Raw genomic sequence first — 22,547 nt, forward strand, 5'->3', positions numbered from 1 at the left:
TTTAAAAGTACTTTTGACACTCAAAGAGCATGATTCTGAACCAATCAATATTCTTAATTGTTGACGTGTTGTCATTCAATCTGCATACTACAGTTCATTTATATATGTTTCATATAGATACAGTTCCATAGAAAATCGAACACTGGATGACAAATTTATACAACAATACAATAAACTGTAAAAAGATGACCAAGAGCAAATTTTATCAAGGGATTAGTTTTGTTCAGAATTCATTATGATTAGTGTTGGGGTCAGGTTAGATTGGGATGGGTGTTAATATATAAATTTGAAACTAACTGCTTTTGTCCCTCTGTGTTGAGTTGTATGTTGGCAATGGAAGACAAACCTCAAAAAAGTGAACAAGTTTTCAAGTGTCAATAGGACAGATAAGTATTCTCTTTTAAAGAGAATTATCCTTTTTCAAACAGAAAGCAAGATGAAAGGACTCAATATTTCTTTAGAGTTTGCAGAAACGTAGACCAGAACACCATCACTTGAGGGCGCTCTTTCCCTTGCGTGGTAATGAGCGAAAAAACGGCCCTTGAACATGAGGAAAGGAACGCTACCAAGAAAGGGATATTCTAGTCTACTGGGTAAATCTTTGAGAAAGAGCAGGCACCAACAGCAGCAAGAGATGAAGCAAGACCAAATTAAAAGAGGAAGCAGAACCCAAGGTACAGAAATAGCCCTGCAAGCACCCATAGCCAAAGGCAGCACAGAGATTACTTTGCCAGCCAAAACAAAATACAATTTGACAGTGAGCACCTGTACTGTGTCTATGATCACTCTTGGTTGCTGCGTGCCTTTGTTGGGCTTCCTGACTTTGCTGTGAGGGCATAGTGTATCTCCTCAGCTGAGTTCCGTCTGGTTCACATTTATGAAACAAATCAAAAGTACATTGACAGAATGGGATATGCGCGCACACACACACACATATTACATGAAAGCAGGCAGGACAAGCTGCTTTACAAACATTGTACTACATCACAATATATTAACATGTTATGAAACAATACACATAAGGGAAATTAAATACGCTAAAACACAAAATATTAGCAAATTTTGAACAAACAGATATATACATATATGACAAATGTGTCCAATGCTGATGACAGGATGGCTTAATTTCCAAACATCATATTTTTCTCTTGACTTAAAAACATGAACAAATGCAAGTTGTGCAACACCTACTGACCATTTCATCCTTTCACAAAACTTTTACCACTGCAGTTGCTGCAGTCTTCTTTAAAATATTCATACATAGAGAAACATATTATAGATTTCGTTTGTTTGAGTATGACAACTTTCTGTGGAATTTTTCCTACGGCTTTGCTCACCTTTCCCAAGTTTCTGTGCAATCGTAGTTTGGCAAGATATACACTTTTTCATTCTGTTCGCACAATCTGTGAAAAATATGATGAGGAATGAAAGAATATGACTGACATTGTAAAACAAATATGAATAGCAAATGTGTGAGAGTGAATAAATCTTGCTTGAGTAAATAAATGACAGTGTTTGTTTTGCTTCTTGTTTTCACTTTTACATGACTGTTAGTCAGGCAGGAAATTGAAACAATAGAACCACACTGAAAAATGTGTTCATGGCGACATGATATAGGACTTCTTCAAACTAAGGATGTTGAATACAGAGTATTGGCTTTGTCATTACAAAACATTGTGCACAATTGACAATGATCTTGTTAATGACAAATGAATTCTTGTCCTGACTAAAAATAACAACAACTGAATAGGATGCTGCACACATATAGGCTGTGTTAAGATAGAATGCGCCTCGGGGACAGATATTCAGACTTTTAAACTTTTACGATTCTTTTCTGATCTACCACTTGTGAGGGTTCATTTTAAAGCTCTTGGTGTAAGAAAAAAAATGTCTGCCATCTAAGTTTTTTGAAAATTATTTTACTCCGTAGAGTTAACACTGGTATGATGGTCATTTTGCATTTCAAATATAGGTAATCATGAGTAATTTGTATCTCTAGTACCAAGCTTTTCACAGTGACATCCGATTTTTATTCTTTAAATTTGAAAGAGAATGGTTAGGAGATTCCTTGAGGAAAGTTTAAGAAAAAGTTTTGAGTATTTTATGATTGAGACACATACTACCTTCAGCCACTGATATTTGGACACTTAGACATGACTTTTAGGGTGGAATACGAAAGTCCTTTGTTAACAAACAGCACAAAATACCAGCTGATCTGCAGCTGGCTCAGAAGGTTATATCTGATTGGTCGATTGTCACTATTCGCAGCAACTTAGGGAGTCTATTGCGTATCATTCAATGATAACGGCAAGATTCTGCCAACCAATGGGATAACAGCTTCCAAGATGCTGCACATTAGTTCAAAAATACTGGAGAATACACCATAAGGTGCATCTAATAGAGCTTTGAGCCTGATAAACCAACTTTGTTGCAGTCAATCTGGCTACACCAATGGGAACACAGCACTGTAAGACCAAAAGCAGGGGTGCATGGATGGGAAAGACGATGTAGACAGCAACTCACCTCTACATGCTACTTTGTGACCACAAGGTTGGAATATTATCTCAGCTATGGATTCTGTACAAACTAAACAATCTAACTCAGCAATGTCTATCCTCTTCTTGCCTTGTACATCCATCTGTGTGGGAAAAATTAAATCAGTCACCGTAAACATTTGATGACGATCATGAAATATACTTGTCAATATCATAATCAACTACATTATGTTACTGTGCTATTATGTGAAGTTTTCAATTTTTTCATTTGTAAATACAGATGTGATTCATTTTCACTATTTCGGAGTTTCAACAAAAGAGCAGTGGACTGTATCTTTTGAAGTTTTTCCATAAACTAATATTTTGCATGGCATGAAAACTGTAAATGGCATAACCTCTGCAGGCCACATACAATTTATGCAGTCATTGGTCATACAGCTCACAGGGCCTTCCAAGTTCATGTTCTTCTATTTACAATCTCAGCCAACAAACATAGCATTCAACTCGATGAGATTAATTCAAACCTATGTGTACCAGTTACATTGTTTTAGATTCAGCATACTGGTGAACAACTCAGTAACATGTCAGTTTCTCTGTCCCTGACTTAACACCTTACCTTACAGACATAGCATTTCTTGAAGAGCCCTGCACACTGCATACAGGCAATCATATGACCACACGGTTGGAACTGACAGTTGGCTGGCTTGCTGCACATTCTGCAGTCGTTGACGATGGCCGCCAGGTTGCCCGTTGTCGTGCCGTGGGACTTCGTCTTGCTGCTGCCCCCGTCCACCTGCTGCCGTTGTAAATGGTGCTGTTGTTGCTGTTGTTGTTGTTGTTGCTGTTGCTGTTTTTGTTGCTCTTTTTGTCTGAATGTGAAATTGGGAAAGTGTGAGCACATTCAACATTGTGTCACCATACATCCTAAATACATGGTTATATTACATACCACTGCTAGTATATATAGATTATAAAGGCAAATGCCCATTGGTCATTATAGAGCAGGTGCTCATATGGTGAGGTCGACTCACGAATATTATGGTCTACATGAGTGAGAAATGTGGGACATATTTTGATATATTTTTGATATCATCAGTCAAATAAGGCAAGTCTTACTGTGAGGCAAAAACTATGTCAAAGATAGTTACTGTATGACAAGCAGCTCTGTTAGGCTGTTCACAGCAACACTGAAGTACATCTCAATTGTTTACAATAGCATGGATAAACCTATGCACTGGAAAATATGGATGAAAGGGTTAGGTCTTTACTCAGAACTCCTCTATGTACAGGCCAACACCAAGGCAAGACAATGGAGTTGATTTATTTTCTGCTTTAGGGGGATGGAGAGAAGTGGTTTTAATAGATATCTACGGAAATTAAAGCAGGTCTGACTTACCTCCTAGCATCAGCGTATTGTTTAACTACAGCCTCTACCCTGGGATCTGTGATGATGTCCATGGGTGTTTTCCGCTGGTGATTTCTGTAGTCCAGACTAGCGCCCTCTTTGACCAGATAGCATGCGATAGCAGTTCCCGTATTCGCATCACTATCATCCATACCGAGAGTGGACCGAATCTGTCACAGTAAAACAACACAGTAATGGTAAGTTGTCATCCAACAGAACATTTGAGAATATTTCTAACCCCGTTTGTTTGTAAATTTGTGAGCTTGTATGTGTACACCAGTTTTTCTTCCGTGCGGTTACAATCTTAAGACCTGATAGCAACAATAACCTTGAGATTCTACAGTTGGTAAATTCACAACTTCTGTATAACTAATCTTATCAATGGAAAGCAGAAGATTGTTTATGAAGCCTGTCTGTCGCATGCTGATAAAACACATGTACACAACCTAGGATCAGACATTAGGAAATACACAAGACTGGGGTACAGGATGACTAGTTTGTTTATACCGGTAAGTGTTCCATGAACAACCAGACTCTCACTGGACACACTCAGTCCTGAGTTGTGAAGCTATCACATTATACTGTTCACAAAAGAGCATCTGCACTGTGCTCACACAAAGGATCACACAGAAGAAAAGTTTTCAAAATAAAGTACATCCTTATACTGGGTAAGAGCAAAAATTGGACAGCATTTTGTATCAATCATGGGCTACAGAAAGAGTCATTCGGTAACAGTTAGGGACACAGTGTATAGCTAGAGGCCCTCAGGAAAAACCTTTTAGTTCACATCCAAAGGTTTATGTCGACTCATCTTTACTCTTTCGTTGTACTCAAAATGAGATAATAGGAAATCTTTACACTGTGTGACATCCCAACTCACCTCAGCAACCATGGGTGAATTATCTACCACAGTAGATACAGTCTGTCTCATCAGAGCCAGATGAAGACACGTATCACCATCTTCATCTTCAACGTTGACATTGGCTCCTTTACTGACCAGTAGCTCAATCAGTGATGTATGGCCTTGACTCACAGCCAGCAAAAGAGGTGTCTGGTAACGGTTATTTCGGCAATCTATTTCAACTTGACCCTGTACACAACAACAAAACAAAACAGCAGTTAATATTACAGCATTACATGTTCACATTTTATTTTATGTGGTGATCTAACACTATAAAATTCCATCCCATGCTAACTTTCACTACCTAGGGATCATATTTGAATTTCAATGTTTAAGCATTTTCTGCCTTAAAACATTAAACATTAACATTTCTTTTATTCAAGCATGTAATATCCCATTTCCAGATTTCGTTATCCAAGGTTTGCATCCTATTTTTAAATATTCTTCAATGTTGCCAGCCCCAATTTCATCTGTGCAATTCTAACAACACTACAGAAAATAGTACAGCTGTAACAAAATGTTGTTGTAGTAGAATTAGCCTGTTTATCCCCACTTCCCTGTAAATAGGTCCAAAATCCTTATTCATAACAATGGGCTTGGGCTAAACCATGGTGGTGAAAGGGTTAAACCACTGTTCTGTTCTGCTCAATTGAACTGAATCACTATCGTCATTTCTCACAGCACTACTTCCTCATCATGTTTGTGCACAAGTACTCAGACAGCCATGAAATCTGTGCAAAAAATCATAATCTACTGCCAAGTCTCTTTCATGATTCAACCTTCAAAACACTGTGTACCATTGGAGTGCTAAACTGCTGGTACGAACAAAACTTAATCTCTATCATCCCCAAACTCTTTGTAAGCAGGTCCACACTCAACATTGATAATAAAAGGTATAGGCCAAACCATGTTAGTGAAAGGGTTAATGCACTTGCAATGATCAGATTTAAATTGGTGAGGGGCATGAACATTCACCTAATTGAGATTTACTCAAGAAATCATACATTTCCATTTCCACACACAGATCACAAGTGACAGATCTAAGTCACAAACTCACTACGCTAGTATATCTGAGTTACTGACAGGTTTGGACAACTCAATGTCAAAACAGATACACAGATCAGTAGGGAACAATGAGATTGCTGTTATTATTAGATGTTTCATGCTCCAATTGTGCAAAACATGTCATTTCTTTTATCAGTGAAAAGTACAAGCATATCATGCTGATGAAACATATGTGCAATTCATAAACTGGAACACAAACACGCATGTGACAACTTGACCAGACTTGATGCATACATTGCTACATTAAGTTTTCCACTATGTTCAGTCTACTTGTACAGAAATACCTGTTCAGTCCACGGACCTACACCTGTATGTTGAAACCAGAGTGCCCCTCTCACTGTTACCCTGTTCAACCCATTCCCTGTAGACAGGTGCACAATCACCACTGATAGCCATGCGTTTGGGCCAAACCATTGATGTTGAAGGGTTAACTTTAAATAAGTAAGGAATTTCTTGAAAGTTCAAGTTTGTTGAGTCAGCCTCATACTAATACACATCATCTGTCAGTTTTTTGAACCAAAGAGTCCATGGCACGTAAAATAAGCTTACCTGGCATAGTACAGTGTGTTTTTTAAGAGCAGGAACCTTATTTCACTGGGGTCCCCCTGCCATGTTACAGGGTTCCCCATTGAATATCAATAAAATCCTACTCCAGAACAACAGAAATGGTATACAGCTTCAAAACCGTTTCCCTTATCTACCTAAACCTTAGCAAAAACACTGACAGGAGGTAACTTGGCAGATTCAATGAACACAGAATCCAGTGCAACTGTTTCTAATTGTTTACCTTTGTTATGAGTGTCTCAGCTACGTCTCTGTGTCCGTTCAATGCCGCAAGATGTAGAGCTGTGAAACCATCGTCTTTCTTCACATCACCCAGCTGCCTGGCTTTCATCAATAACTTATCTGTTGCACTGTCATCAAAACAAAAAGACACATTATTATCAAATCATGCCAAGGCTGTGTTTTTTGCTTTTGATGCTCTCATTGTTATGTTTTTGTACTCAAAACACTCCATAATAGTTTCAAGTATAAGTTTCAATGGGTCAAGTTTTTAAATGTAACTGTTATTTAAACAATATTGAACATACTTTGAAATGACACACAATCAAGAAAATCTCTCTCTGACATATTTAAAACAATGCTATACCAACCAAATGAAACATTCCATGTTTTAAACACTGCACACTTACAGGACTCAACATATCATTATGTCACAACCAAATTCAACCAGCTACATAATAAGATATGAACAGAAACACAGATTATTGTGTCAGTGTGTGAACGTCTCATCTACAAATTTAAATGTTCGACATCACAAAATACCCCAAAACATCAATTCCAAAAGATACAGCCAGATTTACGGGTGGAAGACGCCATGTTTTGCATCAATAACAAATGACTAAGATGGTCAGTAAGGTTAGGGCTAGGGATAGAGTATACAACCCTCGGGAAATACCCTTAGAGTGGGCATCAAAAGCTTTGAGTCTTCTCATCCTCGTTGGAGTCTTATAAGCTACACGCATATAATTACAGTGAATTGAAACAAAACATGACAGGATTCCCCCTAAGATCTGACGGTACATCAATCTATTTTGCCCGCATTAGTTTCTACTTACAAGTTATTTCCCTTGAGTGCAGCATGATGTAGAACATTGAATCCTCTCTTGTTACGCAGAGTGAACTCAGCACCTGGGCCGTCTATCAACATCTCAATAATCTCTTTATTACCTTTGGCTATCGCATCATGCAGAGCTGTGTCACCGTATGAATCCTGGCGTGGGAATAGAAAGATTGTCCCATGAATATTACATCATGAAATGCTATATCACCCTAAAAATGTTGCAGGCAATGTTGAACAAATTGTACTCACAGACATAATATGACTCACTTGTGTAATATTACCATATGAATGGAATGGATATATTATTGTACATTCCTATTGTATCATGTATACCAATGTCATCATGTGAATTGTAAGGGGAAAATGTCACAAAAATTTGTCACATGGCACTACATCATATAAGGTTATATCACCACTGTGGATCTCTGTTAGAAACACAGGAATTTGCTGTATGGATACAGTATCACAATGGACTTGGCTAACGGTAATAATAATAATAATACTATTTATTTCTTATAGAGCGCATTACATTTTAAAAATCTCAATGCGCTTTACACAACACTAAAAAAAGAGGTAAATTATAGATAAAATTACGAGAAAACACCAATAAAATGCAATGAGGTAAAATTTTAAAAAGGTCTAGGAATAAAATGATCTAAAAAGATAAGTTTTTAACTGACTTCTAAAATTGTTAAAAGAATTAGCAAGCCTTATCTCAAATGGTAAAGCATTCCACAAATGGGGAGCACATACAGAAAAGGCTCTATTGCCATAAAAAGCCGTGTTGCAAACAGGCTGATGCAAAATGATCGCACCACTAGACTGGGACCTAAGTGTACGACCAGTATGACGTACTGTAAGCATTTCTGCTAGATAGTCGGGGGCTTGGCCTGTTAGAATTTTGTAAGTAATACTGTTACATTCAACAGACCAATATTTGAGAGCTCATACTTGCACACGCTATTCAATTCACTCTGCCTGTATTACAAATTTTCAAGGCATAATTTCTAACACAGTGAATGAAAAAGACTGGAAGATTTCTTACCTGTAAGTTGACATTACAATTGTACCTTAGCAAGACTCTGACACACTGTACATGGCTTTTGTTGACAGCTACATGAAGACAGCTGCATCCTGCATTGTTGACAGCATTCACTTTGGCTCCCTTGGACAACAGTAACTGTGCTACCTCTGGTGTGTTCCTGTGGAGAAAGTAAAGGTTAAAGGTCATCACAAGGTTAAAGGTCATTGAGCTCGAGGGTGGTGAACTTGTACATATTGAAGAATGGTAGGGGAAGATAGGTCAAAACTTACCCAAATACAGAGTAATGTAAAGCTGTGTCACCATCTTGGTCTTGAATTTCCAGACTAGCTTTGGCAGCAAGTAATAATTTAACAGCTTCTATATGACCCTGGTGACTGGCTACTTGTAATGCTGTCTTCCCAGAGCTCTTGATATCAACCTGATAGAATGTGATGTAAAAACACAAAACTAAAACTTTGTATTTGATTGCTTCCTTCAAATTTAAAAAATTTAACTTTTACTTTAAAATTCCAACAACTGTAGCCTTCTGTCTTAAATTATAAAGTCATGAACATATATGGTCAGAAAATATGTTGCTTGGAGCAAGGCAGTCTGTAAAGATGAAACCTTTTATAGCAGTACACCTCATACAATCATTATTTCTTTCTAATAAGTATACTCTGTTGCTTTTTTGTCTTTTTTTCTTTGAAAATAATCTATTTGCTTCTGTCTTGTAATCTGTCTTAACTTTGTACTCAGAAAATTCTATTCAACGCTGACATTGTAGGCAACAGATACTTATTAAACATCTGCATGATATTACAATAAAATGGATACTACAGAACCATGTAAAATTTCAAAATAACTTTAAAGGTCAACTTTCTTTTTTCTTCAAAACGAATTCCTATGGACTTGACTTCATCCAAATTCATACATCTTGCAAATGTTGCAAGGGTTAAATAGCATGCACGTTCTCGTCATTTTTGCCTTTATTTGTTTGTTTTCTTATTTAGCTTACCTTTGTTGGATGCCTAGCTATAAGTTCTCTGACTTTGGTAAGATTTCCCTGTGCAGCTTCACCTACTATCCTATCAGGACTGTCTGAGTTGCTTTGTGAGGTAATCAGCTGATCCAGTAAAGCTGCTAGAGACCCTGCAATCACAACAATATATCAATAATTACACTGAGGTATAATGCAGCTGGCAACAGACAGATCATGTACATGTAACTCTTTGATTTTGTCAATTATTTGTTGGTTAGAGCTGCTAGAGACCCTGCAATCACAACAATATATCAATAATTACACTGAGGTATAATGCAGCTGGCAACAGACAGATCATATATTCTAAGACTTCAATTTTTACAATATTTTCCTGGTCAACAGCATCTTTGGACTCTTTTCAATGCCTGTAGAGCAAACTTTTTCACTCTTGTTTTTGTGAAAATCACAAATTTCATTTTCTCTCACTGGGTTATAAAAGTGAATGGCAGCCATTTTGAATTTCACATAACTTTACATTTTCAGCAATTTTTTTTTTCATGAAAATTTTGACCATTTTTGTGTATAAGTTAGGAACTCCTGAGAACCAAGTATCGAGATTATAAGCTGAAAATACCACAGTTGTTGAGTCAGGTGTCACAAAAGTTTGTTTTGAATCAGAGAAATATGATTTCACTTCAGTATTTTCACAAATTCTGTGGCACAACAAATAAACAACTGTCACCCTATGCACCTGGACAAACTTTGCACACAGCAGCAGTACAAAGAGTGGAAAAGATAAGCTTGCAAAACAACATGAATGAATACCATAAAATGACAGAAATCTTTGACCTCAATAGAATTGAACACACAACTAGCTGTCAATAGGGGTCACTTCCGTGACAACGTCCTTGTGTGTCCTTTTTTTTCTGCAGACAACACTGACACAAAGACCAGCTTGGACACTATGGGGGCAAACAGGAAGTGGTCATACTCTGGTATGTGATGAATTTGACATAGTGATTTGGAATTCCTACAAGTGACCACAATTCCAAATTTTGACACGTAACTGGGTTAGTGACATTACTGCAACAAAAAATCTCATGGTAAAACCATACATGAGAAGATTTTTTAATATAAAGGGTAAAACTAAAACTAGAATTTACCACTACCCAAACCTTGTACAAAACCAATCTTTAGGTTCTTTTTACATCTTATCAAACAATTCTCCAACCTATAACAATTTCTGAATCAATTTTGTGTCCACATCCTTTGTTTTATGAGTCATTCATCTATTTTTTTACGCAACATGTTAATGACATGGTGTGGACGATGTGCCCAGTTAAAAGTACCTTTTTTTCTAGAATCAGAGGTATGCATCTACATATAGTTTCCAAACAATGCCCCAAAATGAGTCACAAATACTTCCATATTATAATATTTGTAAAGGTAATGATGAACAATGATTCTCCTGTTTCATGAGATTACAATTTGTTGGAAGCTTTAATGAGTATTTATTTTTGGCCTGTGCTAGATACATTGTCAAGTAATAATGCACATTTTCAGATATTTAATTTTGCCTTTTTTTATGTTTGAGATATTTCAGTCAGATTAAAAGTCACTGATTTCCCAATGACAAAATCAAATCTATTATCGCATGACATTTCAACTGGGATTTGATAGAGTGGATTTAATCAACCAGCCAGAAATAGCAAAATTAAATTTTTTTAGCAAAGGCATGGCATTGGGGATATTTAGAGGTTTTAAAAAACATTAATTTCACTTTCAGCTTCTGTTTTCTTGCCAACCAATCAAAAGAACAACTTTTTTCTCTCTGGGCTGATAGTAATTGAAGTTGTGGCAAGACTGCCAAATACCAGGCCCATGGAACACCGTAGTACACTTCAACACTATATTAAGGGGTATGTTGTATTTATTCACTATACACAATCACCCTCAGGCAAGCAATGATTTCTTGAATAAGGTGGATATGGCCCTGTTGTTCAGCTGTGCCAAAACTTACTTGTTTGGTCTTCTTCTCTGTCTGCCGACATTGTATTATTGGCATCTTGTTTGCCGTTATGTGCTTGCACTAGATTCACACACACTGGGTTATACGTCCACGTCTGGCTGTTCACCGATACTCTGAGATCTCCATCTGTGTACACCTTCAAAACCTTACCAGATTTACCAAGGGTCTGAAAGAAAACCAACACCAACATAACTCATGCCATCCCCTCGAGACTTCTTACATTTTTTCCTGTTTCCATTATCCTAAATTTCATTGCTTTGTTTGCAGTCTTTTGGGGAATTCTCTGCTGCTGTCAAACATGACTAACATTTACCAGCTCTTTGAAAGACTGACTGACAATCAAACCTTGTACTAAACAAATGATATTCTTAGACCCCCTCACACCACCACTTCTCACTCGCTCTCTCTCTCTCTCTCTCTCTCTCTCTCTCTCTCTCTCTCTCCCTCCTTTCTGTATTTTTCATGTGTCACACTTACTGCTTTCATACTGTCTGTCCATTCACCATGCCCAGCTTGTAGCTTTTTAACTGTCTCCATGTCTTCTGAAATTTTCACAATATCCCCGACAACAAACATATCAACCTGGTGATGAAAGCAAAGAGACACTGTTGTCAGACACACAAAAGTTTTAACCTGTGGTCAGGAAAACAGTGATCTGTCATCAGACACTTGCAAGAATCAATTTAGACGATAAAAACTTGTCTTGGATTTCTGATAATTCTTGAAGAGGGTGAAATATCATTAGAGTTGATTGTGCATAACATTATTATTTCTATTGTGCATGCAAATCTGAAAATGATTTCTCAAAAAGTGCCAAATGCACAAGGGACCAAGACTGTTCCATTGTCAACTACAGTAAATACCGGATCTGAACATCACTGCAACTATGGGAAGATACAACACAGACAGCATGTGTTTAGCCGATCAACGAACTGGAAATGTCCCAATGGACAATGTTGACATTACCTTAGCCAGGGCTCCTGGGTGAAACGTCCACCTAGTACCACCACCAGGGTATTGCACACGAATATCACCACGTTCTGTCACTCGATGCACAAAGCCAACTTTACCAACAAACTAGAAAAAATTAATAAACAAAATGTTAAAGGTGAACTGTTTAAAAATCAGGATTATAAGACTTTCACTGCAATTCAGTAAAATCATGTAAAAATGAAGAGTTTCCAGCTAGTCAATACAGCCTCTACATGCATAGTGTTCCATGTCTTTGTTGACAACCAAATTAGAATTCATTTATCAATACTGAATATTACACAAAATGTGTTGTTTTTGCCTTTCTAATACTTTGCATTTTGCCATACTTAAGGAAGAAGAAAGTGTACTTGTTTTCTGAAACAAAAATAATGAAATTTCAAAATATCATCGATAGGTATTGCAATTGTCGCCCTCAAAAAATACCCCCAGCATTCATATTACATCATATACGTCATCTATTACTAAGGCAGTGTTGGGTCTTCAGGGAGCTGAATTACATTTTCATTACTGCTAAACTCAGCTGGATTTGTTCAGAGCTTGCCAGTGGTCATCCACAGTGTCAACAGTAACACCTTACATTTTACAGCTCAGTCTTATTACTAACTGTGGAACGGACAGTCGTGTCTTCCCCCATATCTCATCATCTATTTCAGTATTTAGGTGCAAATAAACTACTTTGGTGTAACCATGTATTGTTTCCAGGGACTGTGTTAATTTTTCAGTGACAGCTATATTGCACAAATAACAAAATTCAGGTATCGCTGTATCTTTTCATAAATTGGCTGATTTTTCCACCCTGGATCTCATTTTAATCCACTTCTTTTTACTGTCTCCAAATCCAAACCAGCAGCATCTTTTTTCCACATTTTGACAATTTTGTAATCATACTGAAAGCTTTGTACTTAAAACAATGAAAACCAGACTGCAAGCATGTCGTTAATGGCACTCCCTGTGTTAGTCATCATCCAAGACTTCCTGACAAAATTTCAGCTGCAGCTAATCGATCATTCAAATCATCAAGGCTTCCTGTTCAGCTCAAATTAGGAAATTAATGATCAAATTAAAAATTTTACTTGACACCTCGTGCACAGATAAAGAGACAGTTCACGAAATTTCATTCCGAGTATCTCCACTTTGCATCTAATCAACGATATGACTGTGCATGCAAATTTTCCATCAAAGTGTGAATGACTTTTATGAATAATTAATCAGGGAAACAGAGACTCTTATCATGGATGTAATTACATTTATTCAACAAAGTCCAGTCTATGACTTGATGCTTGATCATTTAAGTGTGGCTTTGTGTGTGAATTGCTCATCAAAACCATGTCAATTGATAACCTATTTGAATTTAATGACAGTGAATATTGACGTGTTATAATGACATTTTCTTTCAACTTTCAGTGACTGATGATTCATAACTTTGCTGGAAGTTTTTTTGTAATCTCTACATCCCAAAGTTTCTCTGTACCAATCCAACTTTGCCTTTGTAAATGATAGGAATACGGTTCTTCCAAAACGATGTACTCATTGTCTCATTAATATCCAAAAATAATCGTTTGTCCACACTTTTAGATTACAGATCTGGAAATAGCGCATGCAGGAACCAGGAAAATACAATCTGGGAGGTGACAGCAAGTGTTACAATGAACACTGAAAGACATGTTAATGGCTCAGACTACAAGGGGCAACAGCAGCCAAGTATGCAACACGATTTGTCTGCATTTCAAGCAGTAGTGTCCAATCTCACACATGAGCAGCTATATTTAGTAACTAACCTATAACCATGAACATCACTGTTGTATTAAACTCTGTGGTGAGATCAGCAATGATTCTATTTCTTTGAAGTCAATTCTTTTATGAGTTTAAGTTCACAAATTCTACACTAAATTTAAGTTGTTAGTATGCTGAATATTAAATGAACGTCTACATCACGTCATCTTAAACTAGTACCATTTGATTTGATATATCACCTGTTCAATGTTCATCAACACAGAGTGCAAGCAAGGGCACTCACTTCCCAGTATGAATGTTACCATCCAGATATTAATTTCTCAACTAGAAAGCATTTGCAAGAAAAAGCGAAGTTCCAGAGACCAGAGCAGCGGAAGAAACAAGAGAATGTGTGACAAAGATAGGTGCAGAATGAAAGAGTGCTTTTATATTCAAGCACGTACCTATAGGGCTGCTAGCAGTAAACACAATGATATACAACTAAAGCAAGGCAGTCCACAGATTACAAATGCCTACATGTACGGTAAAAACGAAACAGATACATACGGGGGCGACAACGCACGGAAATGTATATCAGACGACATTCTCGCGAGCCAGAGCAATAATTTTCGCTCCGCTGATCTACGCAAAAGTCAATCGCTTGACGGGTAGCGCTGAGTTGTTGCCGTAAAGAGGTGCGTGCTTTACGACGATGATCAGACGAGAGGAAACATCGGACCTAGGCCGTTGAAATTGAAAACCGAGGCCACATGCATTTTCATTTGATTAAAAGCACAGACTAAAACAATTTTCATTGCAATGTCGCTGTTTTCACGAGATATTGACCGTTTGATCTTGGAAAGTTGAGCTGCTTTAACGTGCAGCCAACGCATGCCGGCGCCGGTGCGGTGACGGCTGTGTGTTACCGGCCTGTGTGTTACGGCCTCGCAGACTGATATAGGAAAAACCGGGGAAAAACCGCTGGTGGCTCCTCAGAAATACGGCGGGCAGTTTCTCCGCCAAAACAGCCGATTTTGAATCCAAATTTTGCATTGACCTTCGTTTTCGAGCACATCCACCTCGCCTAGGTACACGATGTACCCAGCCGCGCTTGTAAATTTAGGGAAAGCTATAATTTTCTCTCTCTATGCGACCGAAGCCATCTTATGTGCCGCCATTGTTACATTCGGCAAAACAGTATAGCGCCACGTAACGGCGAGTATTTAGAGAAAAATAAAATCAAAAAGCAACAAAAAACAAAGCGAAAAAAAGCTAGAATTATTAATAGCTGAACGCAATATGATAGTCGAGCAATGCAGAATAAAAAATAAATAAATAAACACACAAGAAATGCCCGTAAAACCCGTCTGAGTTGAGCGATGACGTCATAAGCGTGTCGCAATGCATTCTGGGTAATTAAGGTAAAATTTGTGTATAGCATGTTCTATGATAGTAATACCGGAAATAGAGAAAGAAAGAAAGAAAGAAAGCAAGAAAGAAAGAAAGAAAGAAAGAAAGAAAGAAGGAAAGTGAGCAAAAACTAACAGTTCCAGAGCTGGTCTCTGGAACTAAATATTACAGAGTGTAACACAACAAGAGCTTCGTACCATACCAAAAGCCATCAAAGACTAAATTCTGGGCTTGTATACCACTTGTTATCAACTTTACTCAATACTTTTTTCATTGTTGTGTTGTGTGTGTGGGTGTGTGTGTGTGTGTATGTGTGTGTGTGTGTGTTAGTCTGTAGTTTCTTATTTTCCCACAGCTGAACACTGGTATTCTTTTCAACAAAAAACTCTAAGACTGAATATGACAACTTATTTCAGAAATATCTAAATTACATGTTCAATTTTTTGAGGACTTTACCATGCACAAACGTGCAGTTGACCAAAATTCAACCAGGTAGAAAATTAAGTGTAAGCCTTCTTGTAAATGTGCAAATAATTAACAGGTATGAAAGAAATCTCTCTCTCATGAGAGCTTCCGTCAGCCTGACAACAAGTTGATAATTTGTAGGCTGACAAGTGACCCTAGAAGTTCATTGAGATTAAACTCCTGAGCAATTTGAACAGCTAAATAAATAGCTACCAGAGATTGGCCAGTTACCAGGAATTCCAAGGGAAACTGACGCTGTCATCTTTCTGGAAAGGTCTTGAGATATCTATGTGACCAGGGATGTAGTCTAGTGTCTATACATCTATGCAGTCAAAAGTATCATGCGTAGAGGACAGAAAATACCATTTAGATACTTGACTTAAATTCATACAGCAGTGTGCATAACTTTATCGTTTAGCCAGTTAAGTACAGTAGGCCTGGTAATTGGAGAACAGTATTTATTTGTTTATTGACTATCTTCAGATTTTGAAGTTGATGATGTTTTGTAAGTGTGAATCAAAAAACATGCTCCTGCACGACTCAAATTCACAGAACTGACTAGAGATCGAAACTACATGATGAATCTGTTTTTGGGGTTTCTATTTTACCTCTGCCATTTTGGGATTCCAGCCACCGTGGCCTTCCTGCATGGCTTTCAACAGTTCGATGTCTAAGACAACTTTAACTTTGTCGCCGACGTTGAATGTGTTTTTGTTGGTTTCACCAGTCACCGCTGCTGGATTCATTTCAAGTCTTTCACCTGGAAAAAAAAAGAAATGGGAATATTGTGTTACTGGTCATGGATATTGGCATGAGAAATCCATGGAGAATAGATTTTGTACACAGTAGCCGCAGGACAGGATCCAGATGTTAGAAATGGTGGTCACGAGACAGTTGAACTCAAGGAGTAAGCCGGGATTGATAATAACTACTTTATATTCCAACTTTGCAAAAAAACGGAATAAATTTAGAGTTCTATCATAACAGGACAGCAGATAATACGACGATATTTTCAGATGTCAATCACAGGACCTGTGCAAAAACCCGGCCACAGAGGGCAATTTATCAAATTGGTGATACACCAGGGTTACTAATGGAATCAGTGACTCACCAAGTTTTGTACCAAACACGTAATTTCATTTTTTTCCCCAATTTGGAGTTACATTACCTATTTCAAGTCAGAGCTGTACACTTAGTGAATACAGTATTCAGTGTCAATCTCTCAAAGTAAATTTGCAACGTTTTCTAACGCATCCCGTTCACATGGAAATATTCCACAGCACAGACGTCCACGTTTACAACAGGATCACTACACCCACTTTTAACAATCAATGCCCTCTTGTATTGATTCTGATGGAGATTGCACCAAAACCACCGGGTGGTAGGGGAGGTCACATCGAACTTTTTCAGACTTGTTCAAAGGCAGGGCTTTGGCAGACAAAAGAGGTCGCAGAAAGACATGATAATTGAGTTGTTTTCATATGAAATGGCACCTAGGTTCTAATGACACTGCACTAACAATGGCAATTGTGACGCGGCCACCATTCATGGCATACAACTTGCTGAATCTGATTAGGCATTTGTTATTCATGAATCCAATTTGCAAGCAAACACTCCTGGAATTCTAATATTTTACAAGCATCGCTACATAACAAGCAATCCTTGCCTGTTAGTTGTTTTTCATTTTTGTTGGGTTTTTCCCATTTTTTGCAGCTTTTGAACACATATTCAGTGATAACAATTTTGTCTCAAACTGTACTGGTTGAAATGTCAGAAGTGAGGTTTACATTATCATTCTTCTATCGATACATAATTCAATGGTAAAAATACACTCCCTTTTCAATGAAGGACTACGCCAAATCAAAGCATTATGCATGTGCTGGTTGAACTAACAGAAGAACTACATAATAAACAGGTGAACTTGCAAATAACAACAGGAAACAAAGGCGAAACATATTGATCATGATCTTTAACTTTCATTATTGATTTATCAATGTCCACTCAGCCCAAGTTTAATCATCTAATGTTATTTCTGACATTTTTGAGAAAATATTTTTATTGCATCCTACAATTAAACTATATTAGTCCTGGTTGTAAGTTACCTTGAAGTTAATCTGTAAAAATTCTGCTCATAAATATTAATCAACCCTGCTTTTTATCAAAAACTATGACATAATGACTCATTTCTACCGTACACTGCAATAGAAGTTAATTAAAGAGCAATCACTAATGCCAGAAGCCCTACAGAACTGAGCTGAGGCTTGCACTCACAGCATACACTCCCCCATGTTTTGATCTGTTACGATACACCATGCAACTTGTGTTGCGAAATTCATAGTAACCTTTACAGCATGACAATGCCTGGCTGCCGAAAAATTGCCATGCATAGATTTTTTTGCATTAAAAGTCACCTTGAAGTGAGCAAACAATTAATCATCACAGACAAAAATCCATGAATAAATTTACAATATCAATTATTAGAACAATGGAAGACCGATGGGTCATTATAATCGGATCGGAAAATATCAATCTTGATCATAAATACTGGCAGACTGGATATGTGTTACTGTGAAATCTAAATGAATAGATTAAAATTTCATTAGCAAGAATGTCTGCAAACTACTGCCTTACAGTCACAAAAATATGTAAGACACACGGGTATAAATTTCATGCCGAGATAGAAATCCCCATTTCTACTCGCAGATACCCTCTTAATAGATTTGGTTTCTTGAGTAAATGTATTCACTTGTGCAAATTGTGGAAATACTTGATGCAAATCAACTTAAAAAGAGCTAATAGTGATGAAGAGTATTCTAAGCATAAAATCAGGCATTCCTGACAGAAACAATTGATACCTTTTCTAAATCAAACTTTGAATTCTAATCCCTTTTCATATTGTGACCCTTTGAGCACCAAAGTCAATTTTTGTCGCCCCTATAAAATATACCCCATTCAGTTTTTTTAGGTTTTTGCTAAAATTCTGATCAAAAAGTGTAGCCATGGAATATGATGTCCATTTGGTCCAAAAGTATCAAAAAATTCCCGAAAAATTCATAAAAATTGGGAAAATGTTACACTAAAATTTTGGTGGGAAAAATGACAGCACTCAAAATGTTAACAGTGAATGGGATAAGATTTTCTTCCACAGTGAAAATTTCTGAATCCTCACTGATAGCGGAAAAGAGCATTTCAGACTGAAAACACAATGACTTTCTCTATTCTATCGAGACAGCTCACTTTCTGCATGATGCAAAACAAATAAACTATAAATATCAACAGAAAAAAATCATTACTAGCCGTAAACTCACCTAGTTTGGGTAAGTGGTCTTTGTAGTAGGATCCTCCGACAGCATCCTGTGTGTATTTAATATCAACTTTTCCCTTGTGGCCAACTCTATAAACATTAGTCGCTCCATTGGACCAGGTCACGCTGGCTACACTGCGGCCAGACTCAACATCCCATCCTCGGATGTCAGTAACCCGCCCTGTTTTGCCTTCTCCTCCTAAACAACAAAGTAAAGGTACAGCAAATGTTGAGTGGTCTGTTGAAAGACGTTTAGCTCCCACTGATTTGCGCTGTATTACTTCGACTGATGGAGGCTATGTGTACGAGTGTCTGTGTCTGTGTGCAAGTGTGTATGTGTATATGTGTGAGAGTTTTGCTAAAGCTGACATGGGCTGTACTACAACAGCTGACAGAGGTTATGTGTGTGTGTATGTGCAAGTGTGTATGTGTATGTGAGTGTCAGCTCCAACTGATATGGGCTCTATTACTGCGACTGACAGAGGTGGTGTGTGCATGTGTGTGTGTGTGTGTGTGTGTGAGTGTGTGTGGACACACATGTGGACACACACATGCATGTGTTTTGAAGCAAGACTGACTAAAGCTGCCCGCCTGACAAAACTGCATCACACTTACATCATTGACTTAAAATATGCCAACTGTTGATGATGTCGTGCAGCTGTTACCATCACAATATTCACTAATTATTCGCGACCCATATAAATTCAACACAATGCTTTTAAAGAAAACAAAAATCCCAATACCATTTATTGTTCAGTATTACACTGCATTACTTAGTATTAAAGATATCTTTTGTAAACTTCATAGCATTTACCCTATACCCTTGCCTGTAGTATGCTTTGCATATTACTTGATTCCCTAATAATATTTGTTTATGCAAAGTGTATCGATATGATCACTGTTTCAATGAGTCTGTTCATTAGATGATGACTAATTATCAATAAAGAATATTCACTGGCCTAGAATTATGCACTATATGGTTTGTTATGCTGCATAAATAGCAAAGCAGAGAAAGAGGCCTGTAGTTCAATTCAAAATTCAAATTCAATACAAAACATTACTACTGTAAATATCTTATGTGGACTAGTGCAAGAGAGGTATACCGTTATTGTCTTTGAAACTATCTTGAACATTATTAATACATATTGACCGTAAGAATACGCAATGCCAGCTGCAACATGTACATGTTCATCTTAGCAACTTGAATTTTGTCAATGACCGTGCCTATGAAAACGTCAAAAACATTACAACTTTAGGCTAAAAGATTATTTATCTGTGCTCAGAATGTCGCTGACTTATGAAATCATAGGGAACTTGTGGAAATTATCAGGGCTGGAAATTCATCAAAAATTTTGATCTTTGATCCATGACAAAACAACAGTTTGGTCGTTTGTCAATGAGGTATTTGAGAGTAATATGACCTACATACATGGACACAGTGTCGAGGTTCAGCATTGCTGGTCAGTTTCTAATGTTTCTAACATCACAGGTGTGTTTTACATTTCAGCACATCCATTCTGAAATTTTGTACAGCAACTTGGGAGTTGTGAACGTAAATTTTCCATTTATCTAGATATCATCCTCTACACTTGTCACAGCTCGACTCACCCATGCACCCCTGCAGCTTGGATGAATCTCATTATTTTTGAAATTTTTTTTGTTTTTTTGACAGAAAAAAAACAAGTTGAGAGGGGTTATCAGACGGTGTTGTGGAAAGATTGCACGACATCAAAACATATCCGGTTGATATCCTAAATTTACATGTTGTGTACTCCGTGACGTAGTGTGTCCATTATCGCTTAGATACCAAATCATTTGAACTTTGTGTAATGGCAAGTCAATCGCCATTTAGAAAACATGTTTATCTGTATGTGCTATCGTCCCGGCAAAACCAACCATTCTGGTAAATATGATTGGTTTCCGGGAATATGCCCTGGGTAACATGCCATATTCCTTTCATCATGGAAGTCTCACGTTTGGTTAAAATTTAATACTAGAAAAACAGCACATCTTTTGCATGTATATCAGTGTTTTGATAGATAAGGAAAACTGGCAACTTGTTGGCAGTGTTTTTAGCCAGGGTTTGGGTACATAGGAACTTTGACAACTTTTAGCATTCCGTCAAATGGTTGCTTTATATGAGAAGACTTACATTACTTCAAGATCATGGAGACAGTTACCAGCCAACGGAATATTATCATCTGGCTGGTGTGGGAATATAAATGACATGAATGAAGTCCCCTGAATGCCCCTTCACAAATAAATTCGTACAAGGTGAGAAGATCTGATAAAGCATTCCAGGAAACATGGCAGTTCATGTCAAAGAAGATCACAGGTGGACGTGAGCACCCAGTGATAAGACACCTGTTGAATCTGGAGTGGGCTTTTCATATTATCATGATTTCCACACAATCGGACAATTAACTCTGGGTCAAAAGATACTTTACACACTTGCTCAGACTTGTTGACATTCTTGGCAGGGAAATAATCTGGGTGGACACTGAACTCTTGTTTAATGATGCAACTATACCAATGCAGGACCATCTTTGTCTGGACGAATACTATGGTTGTACAGGAAGGTCAAAAGTTAACCTGGATAATTTCCAATTGACTAATACCGGTCTCAATGTTTGCATACAATGCACATCAAATACCAGCTCATGGTAAAATCATCTGAATATTAAAGAGTACAGATAGTGCTGATAAGGGTAAACTTTGGGTGTCATACAATAAACAACACACTCTATCAGTTAATCTGTATTCACCATAAATTTACAGGAAAATCAATTTTGCATCACTTTTATACTACTGTATCTGTACTATTTCAAATGATTTTCATTTTTCAGTATCTACCTCTTAATGTCAACCTTTTTCCTGAGGGGTTCAAATGTCACCATTAAGTTAGATAGAATAAGTTGATAATAGTAATACATCACATTTCTGATATAATGTACTTTGAATGACTTTACCTGTCTATATATGGCTGCACGACTTGACTATTAGAAGACCCCTGAAACTTTACAAACTTGAAGATTTTTACAGACCTGCCTTGCTACAGTATGTGTGAAGGTAAGGTCTTTTATTTTTATGGACTTAACTTGATAGCACATAACACAAGCAATCTTCACAGTACCTTG

The 22,547-nt window shown here is 37.3% G+C and overlaps 1 protein-coding gene across 3 annotated transcripts in view; it reads right to left on the reverse strand.

Annotated features, from left to right (window-relative positions):
- LOC139137145 (E3 ubiquitin-protein ligase MIB2-like) overlaps window positions 1-22,547 on the reverse strand; it is a 53,645-nt gene that overhangs the window by 5,681 nt on the left and 25,417 nt on the right. For 2 of the 3 annotated variants that reach the window (XM_070705108.1, XM_070705110.1), the window contains 16 exons: window positions 19,415-19,609; window positions 16,715-16,866; window positions 12,492-12,602; window positions 12,003-12,107; window positions 11,517-11,691; window positions 9,533-9,666; window positions 8,805-8,953; window positions 8,536-8,692; window positions 7,486-7,640; window positions 6,654-6,780; window positions 4,781-4,990; window positions 3,892-4,070; window positions 3,112-3,364; window positions 2,524-2,638; window positions 1,338-1,403; window positions 766-864 (listed from right to left, as the gene is read on the reverse strand). In XM_070705108.1, coding sequence (XP_070561209.1) covers window positions 766-864; window positions 1,338-1,403; window positions 2,524-2,638; window positions 3,112-3,364; window positions 3,892-4,070; window positions 4,781-4,990; window positions 6,654-6,780; window positions 7,486-7,640; window positions 8,536-8,692; window positions 8,805-8,953; window positions 9,533-9,666; window positions 11,517-11,691; window positions 12,003-12,107; window positions 12,492-12,602; window positions 16,715-16,866; window positions 19,415-19,609 — 2,382 coding nt within the window. The remainder of the gene's footprint in view (window positions 1-765; window positions 865-1,337; window positions 1,404-2,523; window positions 2,639-3,111; window positions 3,365-3,891; window positions 4,071-4,780; window positions 4,991-6,653; window positions 6,781-7,485; window positions 7,641-8,535; window positions 8,693-8,804; window positions 8,954-9,532; window positions 9,667-11,516; window positions 11,692-12,002; window positions 12,108-12,491; window positions 12,603-16,714; window positions 16,867-19,414; window positions 19,610-22,547) is intronic. The other variant, XM_070705109.1, reaches the window with a different exon arrangement.

The sequence above is a fragment of the Ptychodera flava genome, chromosome 7 (assembly GCF_041260155.1).
Source record: "Ptychodera flava strain L36383 chromosome 7, AS_Pfla_20210202, whole genome shotgun sequence".
NCBI lineage: Eukaryota > Metazoa > Hemichordata > Enteropneusta > Ptychoderidae > Ptychodera > Ptychodera flava.